Source organism: Polyodon spathula, chromosome 24 (assembly GCF_017654505.1).
Source record: "Polyodon spathula isolate WHYD16114869_AA chromosome 24, ASM1765450v1, whole genome shotgun sequence".
In the NCBI taxonomy this organism is placed as follows: Eukaryota; Metazoa; Chordata; class Actinopteri; order Acipenseriformes; family Polyodontidae; genus Polyodon; species Polyodon spathula.
Window position 1 is genome coordinate 15,320,906 of NC_054557.1, and position 22,076 is coordinate 15,342,981.

Consider the following 22,076-nt stretch of genomic DNA (forward strand, 5'->3'; position numbering starts at 1 on the left):
TTTGTGCTTCCTAAAGAAAAAAAAAAAAAACACTATTACCAGTATATTATCTTATACTATTAAATTGCTTCAGATATTTTGTTTCAATTTGTTATTGGTTGAGCCGCTACGTCTATACACTACAGCAGGCATCCTGACTTCATCTACCCCTGCTGTTACAATCAACCACTTTTAATTGTTCGAAATGGAGCTAGTCACACATAACTACATTAAAAAGTGCTGTTTCCCATCTTGCCTTGAAACTGGGGAAGAAAAAAAAAACACACACACAACCACTTCCATTGGGGGGGGGGGGATCACCTTTATTCAAAAAATCTTGCAAACAGCTCAGGAACATCAATCAATTCATGCAGTATCTTTAGTGTCAGTAATGTTGGGACAGCTTTAAATCAGACCTAAAATTCTTCTATATGTCTGGGAAAGCTACAGATATCTGGAGAAGAAGACTCGGCAGACTGTGCAAACCCATGTGCAGCAGCCAGCTCTCTACAATGAGCTATCCCTTACAATAAACAGCTTTATTAAACTCAACGCTGGTGTCGGAGGTGTGAGGTTCACATTAGAAGTTCTAATTCTAATTTACTAATATTGCTGTATTTGTAAGAGCTCACCTAGCAGATGGATTTACAGATTCATATCATCGCATGCTACAGCATCCTTGCTCAGGGAAAATGCGCACCACAATCATGGCCCAAAATGTCCAGACAAAACATGTTGTTGTCTCAAACAGGAAACTGACCTCAGTCTTGGACTCAGCCATCAGCTGTGTACTTAGAGTTCCTTGCTGTCTGTCTTCAGATGTGCTCATCATGGGTAAAAGCACCATGTGTGAGCGGAGCTTCAGAACAACTGTGATATGGGCAAAAGGAAGAGTTTTGAGAATTTTTTTTTCTTTTTGCAGTTTGAGAAAACATGTTAATTTTCTTGCTCTGTTCAGCAAGCGTCTTGAAATGGATACTGTGGCATCGTACAGAAAAAGAAAAGCACAATAAAGCCATCCTCCTCTTGACGTCTCTCCTGTATGTCTACACCGTGGGATAAGATCCAAATGCCAGGTTCCATCCCCCCCCCCCCACTTTGTGAAGACAGTGCACAAGCATGCTCTTAGAAAACAGCCCATTAATCTAAGAGAATACAAGTTCCTTAACCAGCAAACTGACAGACAAAATGCAGAAAAATGTCCTGTAAAAATTAAGCATTACAAATAATTCTACAATTTTGTTTTTAGAAAAACATTCGCATGAACACAAACTGGATACATTCTTACTAAATTCTGTTTTTTTTTTTTTTTTTCCTCCTGTTGATTTTGTTAAAGAAAACATCTCAAAATCAGAAATAATTTACATTTAAATGTATACTATATACTTTTGTACAGTATAATCACTGAACACAGGCTTTTAATCATAAACCCAAAAAAGTACAGAATATTCAAGAATATACAGAGGAAGTGTCAGGTCCTACACAATTTCTTCATTGACCACCACCGACAGTACAGCCTATGCTGACCTTTAAAAAAGAAAAACGGGAATCTACGCTGCCAGCCACTGCTCCATTTCAAAGCAACATGAACTCACATTCTCCTAAAGTTGAGACCTAAAGCACCAGTGAAATAAAGGCCAGGTAAGGATCACATTTTTTTTTCCATCTCTTTCTATTTTGCAAGTAATTTTCCAGTCCCAGGTTTATAAGATGTCATTCGCTGGGTGTCGCTTTCCATATTCCATAGGATTTGCCCCCTGAGCATCTCTTTCATCATCATCTAGAAAAAAAAAAACAAGAGATATCATTTAAAAAAAAAAAAAAAGAAAGTTACAAATGATTTAAAATGGAACCAATTACAAACCAAGTATCAAGATTGCTGCAAGGGTTTATATTCAGCCAGGAGACTCCTCCATTAAAATCAGAGATACACCAACTACTCCACCACAGCTTCTTCCAGGTTTAATCCTTGAAACACAACCATACAAGTAGCAGGCACTTGTCACCTTGCTCAATCCCTAAAGCCAAGGGAACACAAAGCCACTCTGTCAGGCACAGTGGCTTGAGACCTGGTTCCAGGAGACCAGGCAACCTAGTTTGAGGCAGCTTTGAGGCAGCTGGTGTGCCATGCATTGGCCTGAAACCTATTCTGCTGAAAGCAAGTTTCAAGCCACAAAGTAGCTTCGTGTTCCCTCAGCTTAAGATTCATCACGAAGGAACTGATCCAGGCAACTGTTGAAGTTACTAGTAGTTGGAGGCATGACAACAAACCCCATCCCAACACATACAAAGCCCCAAACGCATGTCCCAGCGCAGAATACGACAGAAGTGTTGTCATCTAAACACAGTACTCATTCAGTCATGCTGGGACTGTTGCTGAACTACGTGTAAAACTCTACAGTAATGTAGGATACAAATGCATTCACACAGAATTAAGTGCTGTAGTTAATAGTAGTTGATGCACCCAACACAATGAAAGAGCCAGTACCGTAAAACAAAAAAGCAAATTGGCATTCATCCACTTATTAGAACAGTATAACTGTATATAAAACATTTTACCTCAGACAAGTGTTCACGCAATGATATATAAAAAACACATGACCAGACCAGTTCAGTGGAAACGTTATCAATAATAAAATGCAGAACTGCGTGTCAGCACTGAACTCCGCAGGGGGTCAGAGTTTAGTTACTACATAACAAGTTTGTTTTTCACTCAAAGTAGTTTAAAGGATGCTGGCTTAATGCCATATTTAAAACAACACAGCATGCACGTTACACATAAGACTAGACTACACATTACACATTACACATATTCTAGAACACAGCAGCAGCTATGAGACGACAGATATGAACAGGCAGGTATAAAAACACACACAGGGACACATCACAACGCGAACTCAATGCAGGCAGTCTCAGCGGGCAGCGAGGCCAGCAACAAACGCACGCGCGCACACAGCTGGATGGAAGCATGCAGACAAGGGGCAACAGATCCACCCGAGTTATCTGCAATGTATTCCATGTACTCGGCACAGAGGAACTCCATGGATTATTATTAAAGCTCAACCTGCCTTGTACTCTGTTGAATGTACAAGGCAGGGACACAATTCTGAAGCTCCCATATAAATATATATAAGTTGAATGCTACAGATTTTGAGCTGACTTAAATGTGATTCATAATACGTGACCTACATAACACACACACACACAAAAAAGAAGAAAATGTAAAAGCTGTTTTTAAACATGCTGGTCGGAAACACAGGAACAAGGAGAGTCCTGTGGCATTACAATTCAACGAGTACCTACTGCAAGTACTGACCGAAAATAAAAACAAAACAGATCTTTAAAAAATAAAATAAAATAAAAAAGTTTGCATTTTGAAGTTAGCAGCATGGAGAGGATTGAGGGGCAGATAACTCAACGGTGGATTGAGTCAGACTCAGTGGCATGGAGACAAGGCCCAAGCTCACCTTGGACGTCTTCTTCCCCACCATCACCATCCTCTTCCTCATTGTAAGCCAGCTCAGCCTGCTTGTCTGCCTCATACTCACCCACGTTACCATCATCCCCATTATAATCTGCAAGCTTAGAGCCATGCTGCGGGTCTACAGGGGACTCGTTCTCGTCAAAGAACCGGCCTGTGAAGGCAGAGAAGTCCCCGTCAGGAACAGAGGAAAGGAAAGGCAGAGATAGGAAAGTCACCCTGATCACTGCAGAGAGGACTCCTCTATGAAGCCAACACCACTGAATAGAGTGTTCAGTATCTTTAGCACCACAGCAGATAGATCTCATAGGGTTTGTAAAGTCATGGGTTAGATTACTCAGAAGTTGGTTAAAGATGAAGATGGGAAACTGTTAAAAGCGCCAACAGGTGGAAGATTAAAGCAACAAGCAAAAGGGACAAGCTTTTGGGCTTAATTTAAAGCATTGGCAAGCTTTTCAAAATGCAGTTTCTAATGCAAAACAAACACCAAAAGCCACTGCGTGCCGCTATAAGTGAAAAAATAAAGCACATGTTTTTCATGCCGATATAAAAAAAAGTAACTGGTCGGGCTGCTGGAACACACTGGTGCAAGTCTCCTTTTGTCCTGTAAAGCTCCTTGTCTAAATAAATAACAAAGCACGTGACGCATGATCTTCGGCACCAGGAGGTGCTTCTTTTCCCTTTCACTGTCACCATCCTCAAGGTTGTGGTGAAAGGAAGCTGCTCTTACTTTGCCTGTGCTTGTGGTGCTCTCCTGCAGCAGGCTGTTGGACGTGTTCAATGGGGTTGGGCAGCACCTGGGCTTGGTTCAGTGGCAGCTGTGGGGCGATGTTCTTGGGAAGCTGCTGCTCGGGCATCATATTGCTGTCAGGTGCTGCAGGTTAGAAGACCATTCGAATTAAAACACAGCAGAGCTCTCAGAATCGTGTCTAAACACAGTTCAAATTAAGAAATAGCACATTGGCTCTGTTATTGGCAGAGTCATTTACCAAGTCCAAGCTGTTTAATAGTTATTCTGAGGAGATATTTGAATACCTGCTTGTGGATCTCATCTCCTACCTACAAGCACAAAACACCACCTCATTTTGACTCTGAAAATAAAGCCCAAGAAATAACACAGCAGAGATCTCTGTATTCGGATTGCCAATGGAATCAGAACAGCTTTTGCAGTTAAATAATTCCTCATTCCCTATAGAATACATTCAATCCTGTACAAAATTCCTGATTATAGGTCTTGAATAATTATATATATATATATAAGAAATAGGATAAAATGATGCTAATGTTTAATAATCCATATTATTCAGGCAGCATTCTATCCCAGAGAGTGAAATACTGGCCGTCTGCCCTTGCCAATTCTTATAATGCAATACAATACAATACATCTCACATCAACGCTAACTCCAGAAGACAGCATTCACTTATTAACATATTTCAAAAGGCAAGCTATAGAATTCTAATTCCTTTCATCCCTGTTAAACAGATGGAGGCAGCGCAGCCCAGCCCAGCGGTTTCGTACCTTCCCGTTGTTTGGGTTGCTCTCCCAGCTCCTCGTTGACCTTCTCGTTCCCAGGGATGGGGTTCTGCTGGTTCTGCAGTTGCAGCAGGTTGGGTCTGCCTGCATCGCGATGCACCTGGTTTGGTTCGAGCTGCTCAGCTGGGTTGTCTTCCTGAGCGAGTGCGAGAGGGATCTTCCGAACCCCCCCCAGCGATCTGACTGCCATCGAGGGGGGGCCGGTGTCCTTTTTAATGAGGGTATCAGCAGGTTTCTTCAGGTCTGTAGACAAAGAAATAAATACAACCAATCAACCTGTTTTAAACTAGTACTACACTACCCTGTGGCGATGCATTAGGGCTAAATGAATGTGCTTCTATACAACGGGTTGTAGCTGGAGTGTACTGTACACGTGAGCTCCCTTGTTTTGTTTTTAATTTTGTACATCGCTCGGGGGTGCCAGGGTGTGAAGGGCACTATATAAAATGTATTTGTATTGCATTGTAAAAGTTACTAACTGAAAAGTGTATCCTCAACTTTCCCAACTTCATTGTCCTCTATCCCTGGCATGCCAGCATCTCCCCCGGGCTTCACCAAATCACCTGGAGAGAGGAGGAGTACAGTTCCATCAGCAGGTCATACTCATTAAATACGGTGTGTGCGTGTGTTCTGGGAATGTGCTAGCTTATTGATAATCTGATTTAGTGTGTTAGTGTGTGGACAACAAAAGAAAACCAAAAACTAAATATATACAATAAATTCTAGCAAATCTATAAAAGCTATTTACACCATATCATCAGTTCTCAAGTGACATATATTCTCATTACACTCAGTATAGACACAAGCCCCCATTCAATTAATATCAGACGCTGTAAAAGGATGATCGGTAGAGCCAGTGCAGCAGGGGACGCTGTTGTACAGATACAAATGGACTCTTGCATTCACTCTGTCTCCAGCCAAATCTATACTGGAGTTCATCGAGTTGAGCACATTGAGAATCCAAACAGATAATTAAATAAATAGAATCTTATCAAAGGATAAACTACAGATGTGCATGAGCTGCTACACAGTCATGAGAAAACAAAACATCCCTGAAAGGATTATAACCAGTGCTATAGAACATTACTGGCATCATCTTAATGGAACAATCTCTGCCATGTTCACATTTAAAGACATAATATATATTAAAACATTCCCTCACCATCTTTTCCTTCCTTACTGTCCAGTTTGTGGGTGCTGTCTTGTTTTTCCAAGTCTGTTTCCTTTCCTGCAGGTTTCACATTGCCAGCATTGTTAACTGCAGATTTATCTTCTTTTACATCACTTTCAATGAATTTCAGCTGCAGAACAAATAAATAAATAAAATCAGCACAGTGGCGGAACAGTTCACACACATTTGAACCCCTTACAACTTAGCTTACCCTGTGTCAAGTTTTAATCATGTATGGCCATGAACCAAATTACAGCTGTGCAGAAATGAATAGTTGGCCAGTGGAAATTTTTGCAGCAACGCACCCATTAAAACCTTTGAAATGTGGTGGTTCCTCCAATCAGTAAGGGGGTTTCTGAGTTGTACAAAACTCATGATTAAAAAATGCAGCTAAACCATACATGGGAATCTTTGCAGTCTGTAGCTGGGAGAGGCAGTTTTCAAGAGCTGCAACCACAACACTCTACCTGTTTCAGCTCAGCAACTTCCTGGGTGAGTTTCTTAATGGTCTCCTCATACTGCTCTTTCAGCTCTGCTATCTGCTGGCCACACTTTAGACTGAAATTACAAATAGAGACACAACACTGCAAAGTGTCCAAAATGTACAAAGGCTGAGCCACAGAAACTTGTTCAGGAATTGGCTGCAGCACCTACAATTGTACAGGAACAGTGAAAATCATCCAGCTGTATACAGGATTGTTAACCTAAAACCTTTTTCAGAGGCTCAGGACCTCTGATATATAAGCTCCGATTGTGGCGAGTGCACTTACCTCTCGTACGCCATCTTCTTCTCCAGGGAGGAGCTGTTCCTCCTGTACTCATTGATCTGGTCCTCCTGTTTCACAAACTCCTGACGCAGTTCAGTCAGCTGCTCTGGAAGCACACAAACAAAAGCACTTATTTTTTTTCTTCTCGTTTTCAATCCCTTTTTGAGAGGAATACGGATTTCAATCCCAGCACCTTGTCTTTATCTGCTCACTCATTCCAATGATGGGATTGACTGGTCATGGGGATGGAGGGAGGACGCACCAGTGTTCCTTTAAAAGAGAAACACTGGAAGGAAGCCCCTTCTTACAAACCACAGCGCAACTATGCCATTTAGCCACCAGGTGGAGGCCTAGGTTAGAAATCTATTTGATTCAAAAGTAAACACCACTATCTCAAAAGCGGAAAAACTTTTTGCACATCTCCAGTAAATGGAACAGCCTTCCCTTATATTTGGTCATAGCTTATATGTATATAAATTGTACCAAGTGCTTCTGAACTCTACACTGTGAATACCAGGGGTATGAGGAGTCTCTTACCTTGGAAATGACGAGTCTCAGCCTGCTGGTCAGAAGCATCATTCAGTAGCTTCATCTGAGAAAAAAAAAAAACACAAAAACAGGCTATTAAAAAAATAAAGTGCTGCTTAATTCAGATCTTCACACTTTGATGCACCTTCCTGTTATACAGAGGCATGCTTTACAGTACTGCTGCACACCACCTATATTTTGTAAAGATCCACAAATCTTAAACAAGTTCCAAAGGAATTAGATGCGAAAGGGATTCAAATTGGAAGGCACTGGCTAAATTAATTTTACAATGTGACCATGGCAGACAGGAGCAGAAGCAAATGAAATATTCCAACAACCAGGAGCACAGCTTGAAACAGCAAGGGAATGACAAGTACTCCTCCCTGCCTGCAGCTTACACACTACGATGCTCAAGGTTACAGTACTGACAGCGAGCAGAATGTACAGTACCAGCTAACAGATACAGGTAAACCGGGTCTCTCCAGCACACCACACAGGTAAACCCTGTTTCTCCAGCACAAAATACAGGTAAACCCCGTCTCTCCAGCACAGCACACAGGTAAACCCCCGTCTCTCCAGCACACCAGAGTTGGCAAGTCACTAACTGACCTAACCAGAACACAAAGCTGCATCCAGAATCTGGATAACGATATGCAAAGCATTGCACAATACAGTCAGCTGTCAGACAGCGATTGCAATTTTGACTGTGATATGCTGAACTCCTTATCCAGATGTAGAGGAAGTATATGCAATGAAGTTTGGGTTCACATGTCTTTTCATACAGACTCTGAAAACAATGAAACCTGACCACACTAAAGTGCAGTGTCTCACATGGTGTAGCACTTTTATAGCAGACACACATTATTATCTCCACTTCAACTTTATATGTTAGCACAATGGGCTCTATTCACAAAGCTATAATTTCTTCTGCCAGGTACTTCCTGTGGAATCTGCTGGCCCTGTTGTACACGCTGGACGTGTGGAACGACGCCTTCTCCTGGCCGCTGATTGTGCTCCTGGTCTCCTGCTGCATCTACCCCTTTTATATATATAAAACAGAAATATCAGTCCAAGTTGGTCGTGAGGACTACAATGTATCTATTATTAGGCTGAAAAGCATGCGTCAGAAACAGTATCACACATTGAGGAAGAGAAGGACAATGAAAGACAGCGAAAGCAGACAGTGTTGCTAAAAACAGAATGTGCATCTTACCACCTGCTAGCCCAGCCATTGCATTTGATTGTTTCTTAGCAACCTATACTGGGAACAGGGGTAAGGACAGTATGTCTTCAATGGGAGTGTATAACACACAGGTTCTTAGTGGAAGACATTCTGTCCACTTCAACTGAGAACCTGTGTGTTACACTCCAACTGAAGTGGACAGAAGGGTCATTACTTATCATCAAGACCAAGCAGCCTGACCTTTAAAAGATGGGCACATTTTGCAAACAGATGCAGAAAGATCAGATTTGGGGTTAATTAGGAATGGGGACATAATAAAATTGTCAGATTCAGTATTATATACCTTTTTAATTAATATTGCTTTGTACAGTCATTTTTATGACGGATGAGCAACAGAATGAGCAAAAGGACCCAGATGTGTATCAACCACACTGCTGCTAAGCAGCTCAACTACACTACTGCATTAGACAGCAGCTTTCCATGCAGCAACATTCGCAGCTCACTAACACCCAACACAGTTCTGTTTCTTTTCTGTGTCTCTTGTGCAAACGCCACTAATAAAAGCGGAACAGAAAATTCAATCAATAAGATAAACGAGCAGCTTCCGAAACGATTTATGCCCCAATTCGCTGCTGGATGTATTTAATGTCTCGATGTGTAGCAGACTGCACACAGCACACTCTGACCTACAGATGGGAGCCAAGAGAAACTGAATGACTAACCTACAGTACTACGGCCACAGGAAGAGCGCTATGAAATATGACAGAGCTCTCGCACTGCTTACATTCAGCCTCCCAGCATACAGTACTTTTACAGGAACAATTTAAAGTCCTCCAGCAGTGTGACCTGGCTTGGAGACAGACCTGCCCTACCCATCTGAAATCCTTTTTCTCTATTGCATTGCCTCACATTAGCCCTAGCACTGTGGCTCTGTGTTTTTCTACCTCGCAAGCTACAGTAGGGGGTAGTGGGATGGGGTTGCAAACGTAATGAGTCCTTTGTGTTTAGCATGCCAGGCAGGTTCGCAGTACGACTCACAACCTCGAAAAAAAGGACCTGTAACAGGTTATAAAACACAACACTCATAAAGGAGATACAGTAAAAAAAAAAAAAAAAAAAAAAAAAAAAACTGCTTTTTATGGGAAAACAAAACAGCGCATTTTGAAGGTGAAGCTCAGGCTATAAAACAATGATTCTTCTATTGTAGCACGGCATCATTACAGTGCACCTACTCCCTTGTACCACCTAGACGAAGACCTTTGAGACAGGTGCATTAGCAATGACACACTAATGCTCCTCCCTCCCATCAGAACATCACAGGGAAGGGATTTACATGAAAGACCCGAGGAAAAAGCTGCTAGCAACTACAGCAGTAGCATTATTACTGCAGAGACAGAAAGTAATAGCAATCCCCAGTGTGTGCAGGATGGGTGCCATGCTGACAGGACAGGGTGGTGCCGGTGGTGGTGGTCTTGAAAGCCAGTTTAATGATGGTGTGTGAATCCGTTCATAGCCTTGCACAATAATGACTCCTGTCCTCAGCAGCACTGCTTGAGACGGCAGAATCATACTTAATCAAAATCACAGAGTACTCAATGCCACTTTTCACAGTAGCAGGTGAAAATAAAATGTTAGTTTACACCCTGATTAAACAATTTGAAATTCAAATAAATAATACAATTGTAATTCTTCCATTAATTTACTTGTAAGCCTACCCTTCTGTGACCCGATTCGACGGTCTGTATAATATTCCATTTCACTACTTGTTTGTATTTTAGAACACAGTTTCCTAATGAAATGTGAATTAGTTCAGTCAGTGCAGAATCGTCAGTCTACAGTAATGGGTGTACGGCATTCACTTCATTTTGTTTTTCCATTCTTTCAAAATTTGGAACACAATCGTTTCCTTGTCTTTACCTCCTTTTTTCTTTAAACCTCTCGTTTTGAAGGTCAAATCGGAGTGCTGCCCTTAAACAGCCAGTCCTCTGTAAGAGTAGATGAATGCTTTGAGAAATCAGTTTGCAGCCCTCAATGAAAGCGTTATGATCCATTAAATGTCACACATCCATTAGATGGAAGCTCTACAATTAAGACAACATTGTCAACTTCCCCTCTCTGCACTAACACCAGGGCTTCTATTATAACCTCCTTATTTACATCCATGAGGTGCACTGCTCAATAAAAAGTTCAGAACCGATCTTAAAGGAAAAATACAAACCGTACTTAGTATTAAAGTTTATGAAAAGAAAGTCATTTTTCACTGAACTGTACCCCGCAGGCTTTTTTTTTTTTTTTTTTTTTTTTTTTTAATCATTCAGAATTACATTCCCATTCGAGCACTGCCTGAATCTTACTGCTTGTAATTCAAATTCAATTTAAAACGACGAGGCATCAAACAATTGCTGCAGACTCTGGATGTCTTCAGTGTTATTGGAAACTATGATTAAAGCTCAAGTTGACTGCATTCACAGCACAGATCACAATCGAAACATTCTTGAAACGGGAAAGAAACACTTTCATGTTACCATGCCTCACTGTGAAACACCGAATTAGATACTGATCCTGCAGTCCAGATGATTTTCATCAGTATAAATTACATACGGACCCAGGCTTTCAGGGATAGTTTCTGGAAAATTACAGACTACCGTTCGTAGTGTTGCACTGAGAAATCGCTCGGGTCTGGTTCAGCAAGCCATCATCAACAATGAGGAATGCTCTGCACAGAACAGTTAACCCAGGACTCCATTAACCTTTTCCTGTTTTCCAACACCTTGACTGGGAGAGAAAAGCAAGTTCACTTGTGGAACGAGAAAGGTGGCCTTCAACGTGAATGCATAATATTTTAGACTGATAGTGTGTTCTGCTGCTAGATTAGCTAATTACAGTACGATGGATGGGAGCTTCATAATAAATCACAGTGACAGAGCTACATGTTTTCTAGGGCCAGCTTCATCATGCGGTACAGACAGAACATCCTGATACATAGCTAGATTATATATGAGAAACAAACAGAGGGCATAGCGCACAGCCTCACTGGAACGTTTTGAGCACTTAACAAAAATGCATTACGCATACCAACTCAAAAAACAAACCCTAAAAGTAGATCATAAATAAACAAAACACACAAAATGTGGGTGCAATTAAAAGCACCTGAATTTACAATGCATCCTATCCCTGGATTATGTTCAAATCTTCAAACTTATTAATGGAATAGACATAAAAGACCTCTGTTTGCTATAGTTGCTCCGGAAGATTCATCTGAATCCAACAGAGAATGTCATCACCTACAGGAGGAGCAGGACAGAACCGATCCTGTGAGACACAATAACAATAATGCAAACAGTAACAACAAGAGAGCCAGCTCCACGTGAGACAACAGAGCAATACCGTACCCACCAGAGACTGCACTGCAGCTCGGCTTGTTCTCATCCCAACTGGGAAGGAGCTTTGCAGGTTACGGATGACTGATTAAAGCTTTTAACCGGAAAGTACAGCCAGTACTGATGTGATCGTCAGTCAAAAGTGATAACGATCCTAATCCCTAAGAGAAAACACAACAATGCTGCCATTTTCCTTAAACGTCTGATCACTCAGTCTTTAAAACAATCAACAACTAGCAGAAGAGGTGGTGATTCTGCACACTCCGTCCGTCATTGTAATTCTAATCGCCGGGGAAACGAGTGCTCAGGATTCCTATGAGCTTTGCATTATTCAATACAGGAATTTCTAATACAAAACAGAAACATGCAGGTAATCAAAGTGCAGTTGCTTCCAATCAGATTAAAACTCACACCATGGAGCTGGTTAGAATACCAGCACATACAGTACACTAGCTGAGAGAATAAACTCAGACTGGGGGAAGCTACTGTTTTCACCATTAAAGGTCACATCAAACTGAAAGATTTAATCAGTTACTGTACTTTGAAGAAACATACACTTGACCAGTCAAATGCATTGTGCTTCAGCAGATCAGTGAGGTGTGGACCTACTAAACTTTAAATACTTTAAATATAAGGAATATGGCTCTCCCGATTGGTGCTGCCCCGGTAGGCAGGGCTTAGGTCGGCAGGGCAATCCATGGTTCACCGCGCACCAGTGACCCCTCTGGCTGATAGGGAGCCTGAGGGTCTACAGTGGAACCATTCAGACCTGTGTTGTCCTCCGGCACTATAGGTTCGGTGGCCTGCCTGTAAAACCGCAGTGCAAAAAATTACGGATTAGCAAAGAACACGTTTCAGAGGACGTGTATTTCAGCCTCGCCAGGGGGATGCAGAGGTGAACCGGGATAAAAATAACAAATTGGGTGTTCCAAATTGAGTAGAAAACTGGGGTAAAAACCACTGGCGACAACCTCATTTATATCTAACAAAATAAAAACAAATACAAAGAGGCACAGGTGTTACCGGTCTGCAAAATGAATGCTGTGCTTATTAGTGTCTGTGCTGATCACTGTTGACACCGTATGTGGCTAATGGCCAGGTAGCCATCGTCCCTTTCCAGCAGCACCAGACGTCCCAAAGGCTAATCCCTGCAGATCAAGAACTTCATCAAGAACTTAAAACTGAAATGTCAGGCCAGTTCCAGTTCGAGGTTCACATTTTCTTTTAATATGCGATCCAAACTGTGCAGCCCTTCCTAGGTCTCAGTGCTGACCCTACCAGCCTCACTTTTCTTACAACCCCATTCCTGTTGGGTGCTGGTTGAGTTTGCTCCATACTGCATTTCTCCTCATATTGTGGAGGTGTGTGGTGTCGTTTATCCCAATGCATTAAAAAAAAAAAAAACTCCAGTGAAAAGGAAAGAAATAAAGAGGCTACATTTGAATTCAAAACGACAAAAACAACTACTGTAACCCAGCCTTCTCACAACCTGGACATGAATAGATGTGATCCACATTGCAAAAAGAGAATTTCCTTCACCTCTTCGCTACACCATCAGTAGCAGCTGCTTATTAATTTAAATTTTCTGTGGCAGTGAATACAATTACAGCATGCAATCGGTTCTCAAGGCTGAATTTAGCAGGAAACAAATTAAATTAAATTAAATTAAACAGGCAGTGTGCACTAGCATTATAATTCTCCTAGGCAGTTGACACACAATTGCACTGAAAAACAAATGAAAAGTTTCAATCGAACCCCTCCCTCTCCAGTCTTTTTGGATCTGGCAACGATTGTGTTTGTCCAAAAATCAGCACCAATGAAAAATTAGGAGCATAAAACACAACATTAGAATCTAAGAAACTGTATGCTGAATCCGAAACACAGCCCTACAGCAGAGCGCTTTCATTACCTAGTGCCTTGAAAAGGAGAGATCAACATTCAAATAAATCCAAAGTGTTGACATGACAGAGGAGTGGAGTAATAGAACTTCTACATTGCAAGCTCCCAGATCCCCCACTGGGCTTTGACATCAATCTGAGGCTTAATCAATACCTCTATTACCATCCCTGCTCAAGAACTCACATTTCCAAGCACTTGTAAACTAACATGACCCTTACCTCTGACAAACACATTTCTCTTTAGTACTAGATGAGAACACTGCTCATAAATCCAACGTCAAGCACTCAAGATCATTTACGTTTCACAGTGTTTTTCCTAAATAGATCAAACGTAAGCTTTGTGCAAAGACTGACTGTTCTTTTGTTTGATTAGCATTGTCCCACAGCCTTGTTCAACTTGCTTTATATTTTTCTTTGCACACAAATACTCACACACACACATATAAATATCTGTATATTCCCCCCCTCCCCCATATCCTTAAAGGTCAGCTCTGCATGTGATTTGTGCTCCGTATACACTTGGAGGCTTAAGGACAGCTTGGCAGACCTGAGCTTGTCTTAATAACATCTTCCAGTGAGAAGTGTTAACCTGTGCGACACCAAGAACATTGGGGAAACAATGCTTTAGCAATACTGCCTCCCTGTTAAATGACAATTCAAATACCTTTTAAACAAGAACTCAAATGCAGTGGCACCACAATGTGTTTTGGAAAACAGAAGATAACAGACTATTTAAACCTCCTATGAATTATTGTTTATTTTTGGTTTAATACAGTTGTGACGAGATATTACTTAAAAAAAAAAAAAAAGTAATGTGCGAATGACAATTTGTAGATTAAATCGTTTTGAGAACTTAGTCAACATGTTTTGCCCCCATTCTGTATAAGCTACTGTAGAAACAGCTAGAAAAACAAATGCCTTAACTGGAATAGTGTCAGCTACCATACCTTAACAGGAGGCACACAGTACAATGTAAACATCAACGCCTTTTAAACAAACGTGTGTGAGAGACGCCAGAACGATGTGAGACACATCCTTACTTGCACTGAAGAGGGAACGTGCTTGCTCATTGTGTGTGCTTTTAACCTAGCTCAGGAGCTGCTCCCTTGTTTGCACTGAACAGGGGAAGTGCTTGCTCATTGTGTGTGCTTTTAACCTAGCTCAGGAGCTGCTCCCTTGTTTGCACTGAACAGGGGAAGTGCTTGCTCATTGTGTGTGCTTTTAACCTAGCTCAGGGGCTGCTCTTCTGCTCCAACTGCCTGCCTTCCACACGTGTAACACAGGCTAGATCAGCCACAGTGTCTAAGAGACAGCGTCACCTAGTGCCACTGTGGATCTGGTTTAGTTTCTCTGGCAGCACACCGCTGTTCTCTAGATGCTGCTGACACTTCTTAAAGCCGCTCGGAAGATCTGGCTAACATTCTGTCTGTGGAATGCACCCAACACTGAAGAGCTGCTCCTCAACTCAATCACAGCACCTCATGAACAAATAGCCTCTTTCTCTTTTTATTGCCGTGGGCAGTAGAGACACGTTCGTGACAATGCTCAGTTAGATTAAAGCCTGGACTGGCTCAAGCAGCTCTGTTTACTTGTATCAATACCGTCTCTGTGGTTTGGGACCTGTGTGAATGCCCAATATGCTGTGTTACAGCACAGTAGCTGTGGTGTAAAAACCTTTAACGTGACTCGTACAGTAGCAGGTGAAATTGTATTGGATCTGTATTGTTCTGCGATTTCTATTCTTCCTCGACTTTTGTACAGTAACCCGCAGTGTTGCGAGTGTCACTGTTCAGACCATGCGATTTCAAAATGCAATTAAGAAGGTTTTAACCAGGACTATGGAAACGCTCAATATAAAAGAATGCTTCTGCAGTTCAGCTAGACAGCAAATGCTTCTTCTACACAATGTGTCTGACAGCCCATTCTCAATTATTTCTTAAAACTCCTGTCTTTCAAAACACTGTCAATGCCAGCAGAGGTAAAATGGCAGAGATGAAAGTGGCAGCTTGTGATGAGAGAACACCTTCTGAATGTGAAAACACTGCGGCAGCCAAAGGACCTGTCAGCTTCTTCATTTCCAGGAGAAGCAACCCACTAGAAAGTCTAGGCGCTATTGCCATCAAAACAGACAAGCGGATTCCGGTACAGCGTGATTGAACACAAACTGATTCAACTTCTTCACAGAGACAAAATGAAAAGAAGAAAAATACAATCTACCATTATTAAAAGCAATCATTAATTTCATATCATGGACAGTAAGTAGAAAGGTACCTTAAATGATAACACCGTGTAAAGATTTAGAAGCGAGTAGTTTTTTGAGATTTATGATTATACTGTATTTACAGTATAATCGTAAATCTCGAAAAACTACTCGCTTCTAAATCTTTTGTAGTCATTTTTGTATTACTTTAGTATAAATACATGTTAATTTGGATTCATATGTTGTTTTTTTCTGACTTTATGTGAACGAAAAGAAACACATTTGCCCATTTTCCCACTGGAAATAGTGATATTTTGAAATGTCCAAAGCAAAGTTTGTGGCGAATAATAGCCATTTTCTATACTTTTGAAGCATAAGCAATTAGGAAATAACACTTACTACCCAGGAACAAAAATTGTGTTACATAGTGTATTGACTACCCAATGATGATAATTGTTTTTTTTTTTTTTTTTTTTAAACAACTTGTTGTATAACACAGAGTAAGAAGTTTTACAACGGTTTTGTTTCTGAATGTGGGTAGAATATCACCCCTATGCTAAACTGTGTATATTCCAACACTGGATATTGAATACTTCATGGGGAAGCAAACAATAGCATTTTAAAAAAAAGGTGAATAACATGTTCCTTTTACTAAAGCAAAACTTGCCATTAGGTTTTAAACAGACAAAAGGTGACATTCTGTGTAGGTGGCTGTTATATTGACCAGAAAGCTGCAGAACCAACTGACCATCTAACAGTTTCACAGGCCCTGCTCCATGGCACACACTGCGATACGCATGTGATACGCTAAAGAAAACGCAGTACGTAAACCTGTCAGAGAGTAACACACGTGGAAGCACTTACCATTTTCAAACATTTACATGGAAACTAATGAATGCATGATTGAGGAAGAGCTCATATTTTCTTAGTGCCCTACCCAAGGTAATGGAAAATGATTCACTAGGTGCTACTTGTTTTTCACCTGTTGAGGGAATTCAGTGCACAGAACAAGGGAAGTATATACAGCAGACCTACACAGCAGACTGTAACCTTGATAATGCTCACAGCATTGGGACTGCTTATATTAACATATGACTTAGAAACGATCTAAATACAAAGTCACAGGGAGTAGCTGCTCCTGTGTCCTCAGCCGCAGTGTCAGTGCTAGGTGAGGCGCGTGTATAATCATCCTCACAAGCACACTGTGAATTGTTGACTCCGAGGGAATCCATTCTTGGACTGCATGTGAAAAGGGAACCCTCACAAGAGCTGAAGAAGGGGCGTCGCCTGCTGCACTAAAAGCACTTTAGCCACAGCCAGCAAGCAATTTACAACTTCACATCTAAGAATCTTTTAAGAGGTGTGCGCAGGTCTGTCTCTCAGCGTGCAGATTGTTCATGAGCACATGCTTCATCTAAAACGATTACATACTGATGGAACTGGGGCTTGAAAGTTATTGCTCATCAAGCCGCTCTCTTATTGTTGTAGGGTACAGTACAGTAGCTGCAGAAGAACTAAAGCTATACAGTAAGCATGTCAAACTCTGATGCAACATAAAAAAAACAGATCATCATATTAACCAATCCTCTGGTTACCATAGCTACTGTACATAGAACTCCAACAATTCTAGACAAGAATCTTCCTAGTTTTATGTGAAGTAAGACCTTGGTGCCTAGACTGATTGCAGTTCACAAAAGTTAGTTTATCGGCTGCAAGGACATAAGCTTCCTTTCTATTTGAAACATGCTTTAGCACAAACATGCCGCTATTGCCTGTGGCAAAAAAAAAAAAAAAAAAAAGAAGAACAAAAAGTTATGATTGAATGACTGGCTCTGTTGCAGCTCAGGATGCACATGTGAAGATACTGCAAGAACTTTCTGAAACATGTCAATTAAGAATCACACGTGCACACGGTGTTAACCTCAATATAAAAAGGATTTATTAGACCCAAGGAATGCATGTGCACGGATGCAATTAGCTCCCAATACAAAGCACTTTGATCCATTCCAGGTTTTACTGCAGGTCAACAAAACACATCTGAGCTTGTCACCTTTACACTGTGGATCATGAAGCTCAATGGAATGGCTCAGAATCCATTGCAATGGGAGTCTTATTGCAGTCCCTGATTAGACAGCACTATCATCACCAGTGCTGGTCTGGATTGAATGGAAAGGTTTGGAAAATGAAAAAGTGAGGTGCTTAATAATTGAAGATGCTGTGTGAGAAACACGGATTCTGGATTCAGCTCTGGAGTACGAGTCTTCAAGTACAGCAGCGTCACACCCGAGACAGCTTACACCTGCAGCAGTTAAAACCTGTTTACACTACCGGAACCTATTTACACTAAAGTGGCTGTACTATGAGCAGAGTTCAACTGTGGGTAATGTAGCACTGCCACTAGCACTGTTCCAAATAAAAAAAAATAAAAAAATTGGGTCACTTGTTGTAATATGAAACTACACTATTTTTTTAATCAAAGCAAACACCTGGAATCGAACCATTACAGTAGAATTTAAAAACTAATACTGCAACGCTCAACTGCATCCAACATGTCTGACTGCCTGAACTTGGCACCTTGACATCCAGCCCACACATTACAGAGCAAGGTCCCCTCCCTGGGGTGTCTCTCTTTAAATATAGACAAGAACTGAAGGAGACATCTGCAATTGAAAGGTGATGATGTTCAATGCATACCATGTCATTCTGTCAATACAGCACCAGTAGGACTGGCAACCCAGGCAGGAAAAGAGAGACTGAGATTCAGCTTGGAAAAAGGGGTCTACCCTATTCACTCCAACAACGTCTTGAACAGAACATGCCTGCTGACCAAATCTATCGCGTTAAATGCTAGTTTGAAGATATTTATTTTTGTAGGGCGGTCAGTCTTTCAAATAAGGAGGTGGCGGGGAGGCTTTATGTAAAACAACAATCCCTCTGTACAAACAGAACAGGGTTTCACAAATGATCAATTTAATGTCTACCTTGTCATCCGTGCATTTCTTGACCAGGGCATCTTTCGCCTGCAGCTTTCCCTCCAGGGAAATGTAATCGCTGTCTTTCTGGTCGATCTGCTTCTTATGCGTGTCCACCTGCACCATCAGCTCCGAGTTGCGCTTCTCCAGCCGGCCCCGGGCGGTTTCCGTGCGCGTCACCTGCACCTGCACCTCGGCCAGCTCCTCCTGAACCCGGGAGTGCTTGTTCAGGAGGTTCCAGTAATTAAACGACAGCAGGGCGATGACCACGAGGAGGGCGACGAGGATGAAGGAAGGCAGGCGACCCCCCCTCCGGTTAGCTCCGAACCCAACCATTGGGAAACCCGACCGACAACAACCACGAAATCCAAACAGAACTGGGCGAGGTTGCCTGGGTGCGCTAATTATAATTCAGATACGTGTGATTCGAGCTTTTTCAGTCGGACTACGCTTCTGATTTTAGATTAATTCTGCCTGCGAGAACGTAAATAACTAAACGCTCGGGCCAGTACTAATTCAAAGAGATCGGGTTTTCATCAAAACTGTTCTCACAGTATTATTACTGCTGCGACCACAATCCCAACACGCGATTACCGCAGGTAACAGCACAATAAAACGAAGATCGGGAAGATTTATTGTGTTGCAAGTTAAAAAAATAAAGTCTTTGAGATTGATTTAAAAAAAAAAAAAAAAAAAAAAACCCAAAAGTAATAACAAAAGAGTTCCACCCAACGCTCGTAAGATTAAACGTTGATTTCCGATTTAAAAAGAAAAATAGTAAAAACAAAACTCTATATCTTATTATTATTATTATTATTATTACTATTATATTTAAACAGTTCGTATGCTGATTTTCGTCTTGTTGTGCTTTCAATACAGTGTCAACACAAACATTCTCATCGTCAACACCTCGCTTGCTCACCTTTTATTTGTTAAGCATTGCACTCTGAAGTGTGTAGAAATGACGGATATGGAGCGGTATGTGCACAGTGTGATCAATCACCCTATCGATCTCCTCGGTGCATTTTTCTGTGTCTTTAATTCAGACTCGAGTTCGTTGTGCTCGACAGTCCTTCCTCTGCTGCTCAATCAACGGCTAACGTATTTAAAGCAACCCCTGGAGAATGCTAATAACAAAGTAAAGATTTTTAACGGCTCTCGTCTGATCTCTTATTTCTAATTTCGCAGTGTTTTCTAATCAGCTGCTGCAGTGAAAGCTTGACACCAGGAGTCACAACTGACACTGCTGTGTGTCAACCAGAAGGAAATGACAGGGGGGTTCGCCAATCAAGGACCGCCTACCGACGAGAGAGACGTTTCTCATTGGACAAAATATTCATGATAGGCGGAGTTTGGAGGCGCAAGTTTGAGTGAGACGCTTGGGCGCAGGCGCGTTTGAGTTCCGCATTCGTATTCTTGCGTCCCATGGTTGCGTAGTCTACGTGTTTTTAGGCAGCTTGGCAACTGTTGCTGGAGGCAGTGGTGCAGCCAGTAATTAAATCAGTGTACTCACAGAGATACCCACAAACTGTAATCCCCGACCCACTGCTTAAATATACAGGATTTAAATTGAACCTGAAAGTCGCCAGCCTCAGCAGTTGAGCAATACCGTCGGAGTGATTGGGATTTCATTGTATAATCATTCGCTCAAATGAGGTTGTGAAATAACCTTTAAACTGACACATATATTCCATTAAACACATCATAACGTTTATTAACTTTAAACCCCAACCCTATCAGCAATAGATCAGTCATTCTGCAATGGCACTTGTGTTTGTTCAAGCTGTCCATATTTCATGTCCACTAGACAATTTCTAAATAAGTTATTTTGTATGTCAACTTATGGAACAGGACAATAAAGCGTGCATTTTAGATTTGTATTTGTATGTGTATTTACTGAACGTCATTGCTGGGTGCTGCTGTCGTTTAATTGTATAAACCCAATATCGCCTCCTATTGTAACATTATGCCAGCCACTTCAGAAGGGCTGCTGGTTGCCAAGAAAGGTATTTAATCAGGGGATTGCTGGAAAGAAGCTTAACTAAAGGGAGGAACAGTTAAAAGGCAAGAGTAGTCCGTTCACAGTGACACACCAGATCTTCTCCAAAACTCATTCATGAAAGGGAGATCAACCCACCAGTAAGATTCACATCAAGCAAAGATGCAAACGTTAACCTTCTTTGGTCTGGACTTCTAATATAACAAAATATTCTATTAAGCCATGAGCATACATAAAGAAAAGATATCCCCCTGTCCTATATGTGGCAGTCAGGCATCCTCAGGGTGATCTGCAGGTCTCTGTGGTGGAAATCGAACTGCCTGCTGCACTGTTCACTGTGCTTTTTATCCTACTGCATGAAACAGGGTCAATTCCCTTCTCCCAAATGTAAACACATTCTTTAGGCACACAGCACCACACCAAAACTGGAAAACAAAGGTTTTACTAACGAGTAAACATTGTGTCGTGAAGAGGACAGTCACGTACCACAGCTGCTTCATCTTTGGAATGTTTTCAAGCCTAGTGAGCAATTGCCTTTCCTGTAGACTGCTTTATACAATGGAGTTTCCTGGATCTTCATATCACAGACTGCTTTATACAATGGAGTTTCCTGGATCTTTATATCACAGACTGCTTTATACAGTGGAGTTTCCTGGATCTTCATATCACAGACTGCTTTATACAATGGAGTTTCCTGCTAGGAGGCTTTCAGAGTGTATCCACGAGTCCCTTTGATCAAACTGACAGGGAGTGCCCAGAATGGACAAAGTCATCACTGGGACTATTAGCTACTGCAGGAAACTCCAGTGTCCTATTGCATAGCAGTTTATCCCATTCCAGGTTTTACTATGAGCTTGATTAGCCCCAGTGTACAGGTAACAAGCTCAGATGTGTCTTATTAAACTCCTAGTAAAACCAGGAATGGATCAAACTGCTCTGCAATGGGAGTCTTATGGCCATCCCTGCACTTATTCAGGAAGTCCA

The 22,076-nt window shown here is 41.5% G+C and overlaps 1 protein-coding gene across 4 annotated transcripts; it reads right to left on the bottom strand.

Annotated features, from left to right (window-relative positions):
- Positions 1–283: 283 nt before the first annotated feature.
- On the bottom strand, positions 284–20,353 carry LOC121299096 (protein GOLM2-like). Of its 4 annotated transcripts, none has more exons than XM_041226632.1 (10): positions 19,103–20,353; positions 7,470–7,524; positions 6,936–7,038; positions 6,633–6,723; positions 6,157–6,295; positions 5,474–5,557; positions 4,980–5,237; positions 4,191–4,334; positions 3,447–3,614; positions 284–1,759 (listed from the first exon to the last, which is right to left on the bottom strand). In XM_041226632.1, exons 1-10 carry the CDS (start codon positions 19,427–19,429, stop codon positions 1,683–1,685), a joined length of 1,446 nt encoding a protein of 481 aa, XP_041082566.1. In that variant the 5' UTR covers positions 19,430–20,353; the 3' UTR covers positions 284–1,682. The 4 variants fall into 4 exon arrangements, with proteins under 4 accessions (XP_041082566.1, XP_041082567.1, XP_041082568.1 ...); XM_041226633.1 differs by having other exon boundaries at positions 3,528–3,614; positions 19,103–20,352; XM_041226634.1 differs by lacking the exon at positions 5,474–5,557.
- Positions 20,354–22,076: the final 1,723 nt, after the last annotated feature.

Bases quoted from the DNA above. Each gene is read 5' to 3' on its own strand.
- LOC121299096 (XM_041226632.1), bottom strand. From the start codon at position 19,429: ATGGTTGGGTTCGGAGCTAACCGGAGGGGGGGTCGCCTGCCTTCCTTC. The intron at 7,525-19,102 runs GTAGACATTAAA...TTTTTTTCTCAG, and splicing joins AGAAATGCACGGATGACAAG to ATGAAGCTACTGAATGATGC. The intron at 6,724-6,935 runs GTAAGTGCACTC...TTGTAATTTCAG, and splicing joins AAGAAGATGGCGTACGAGAG to TCTAAAGTGTGGCCAGCAGA.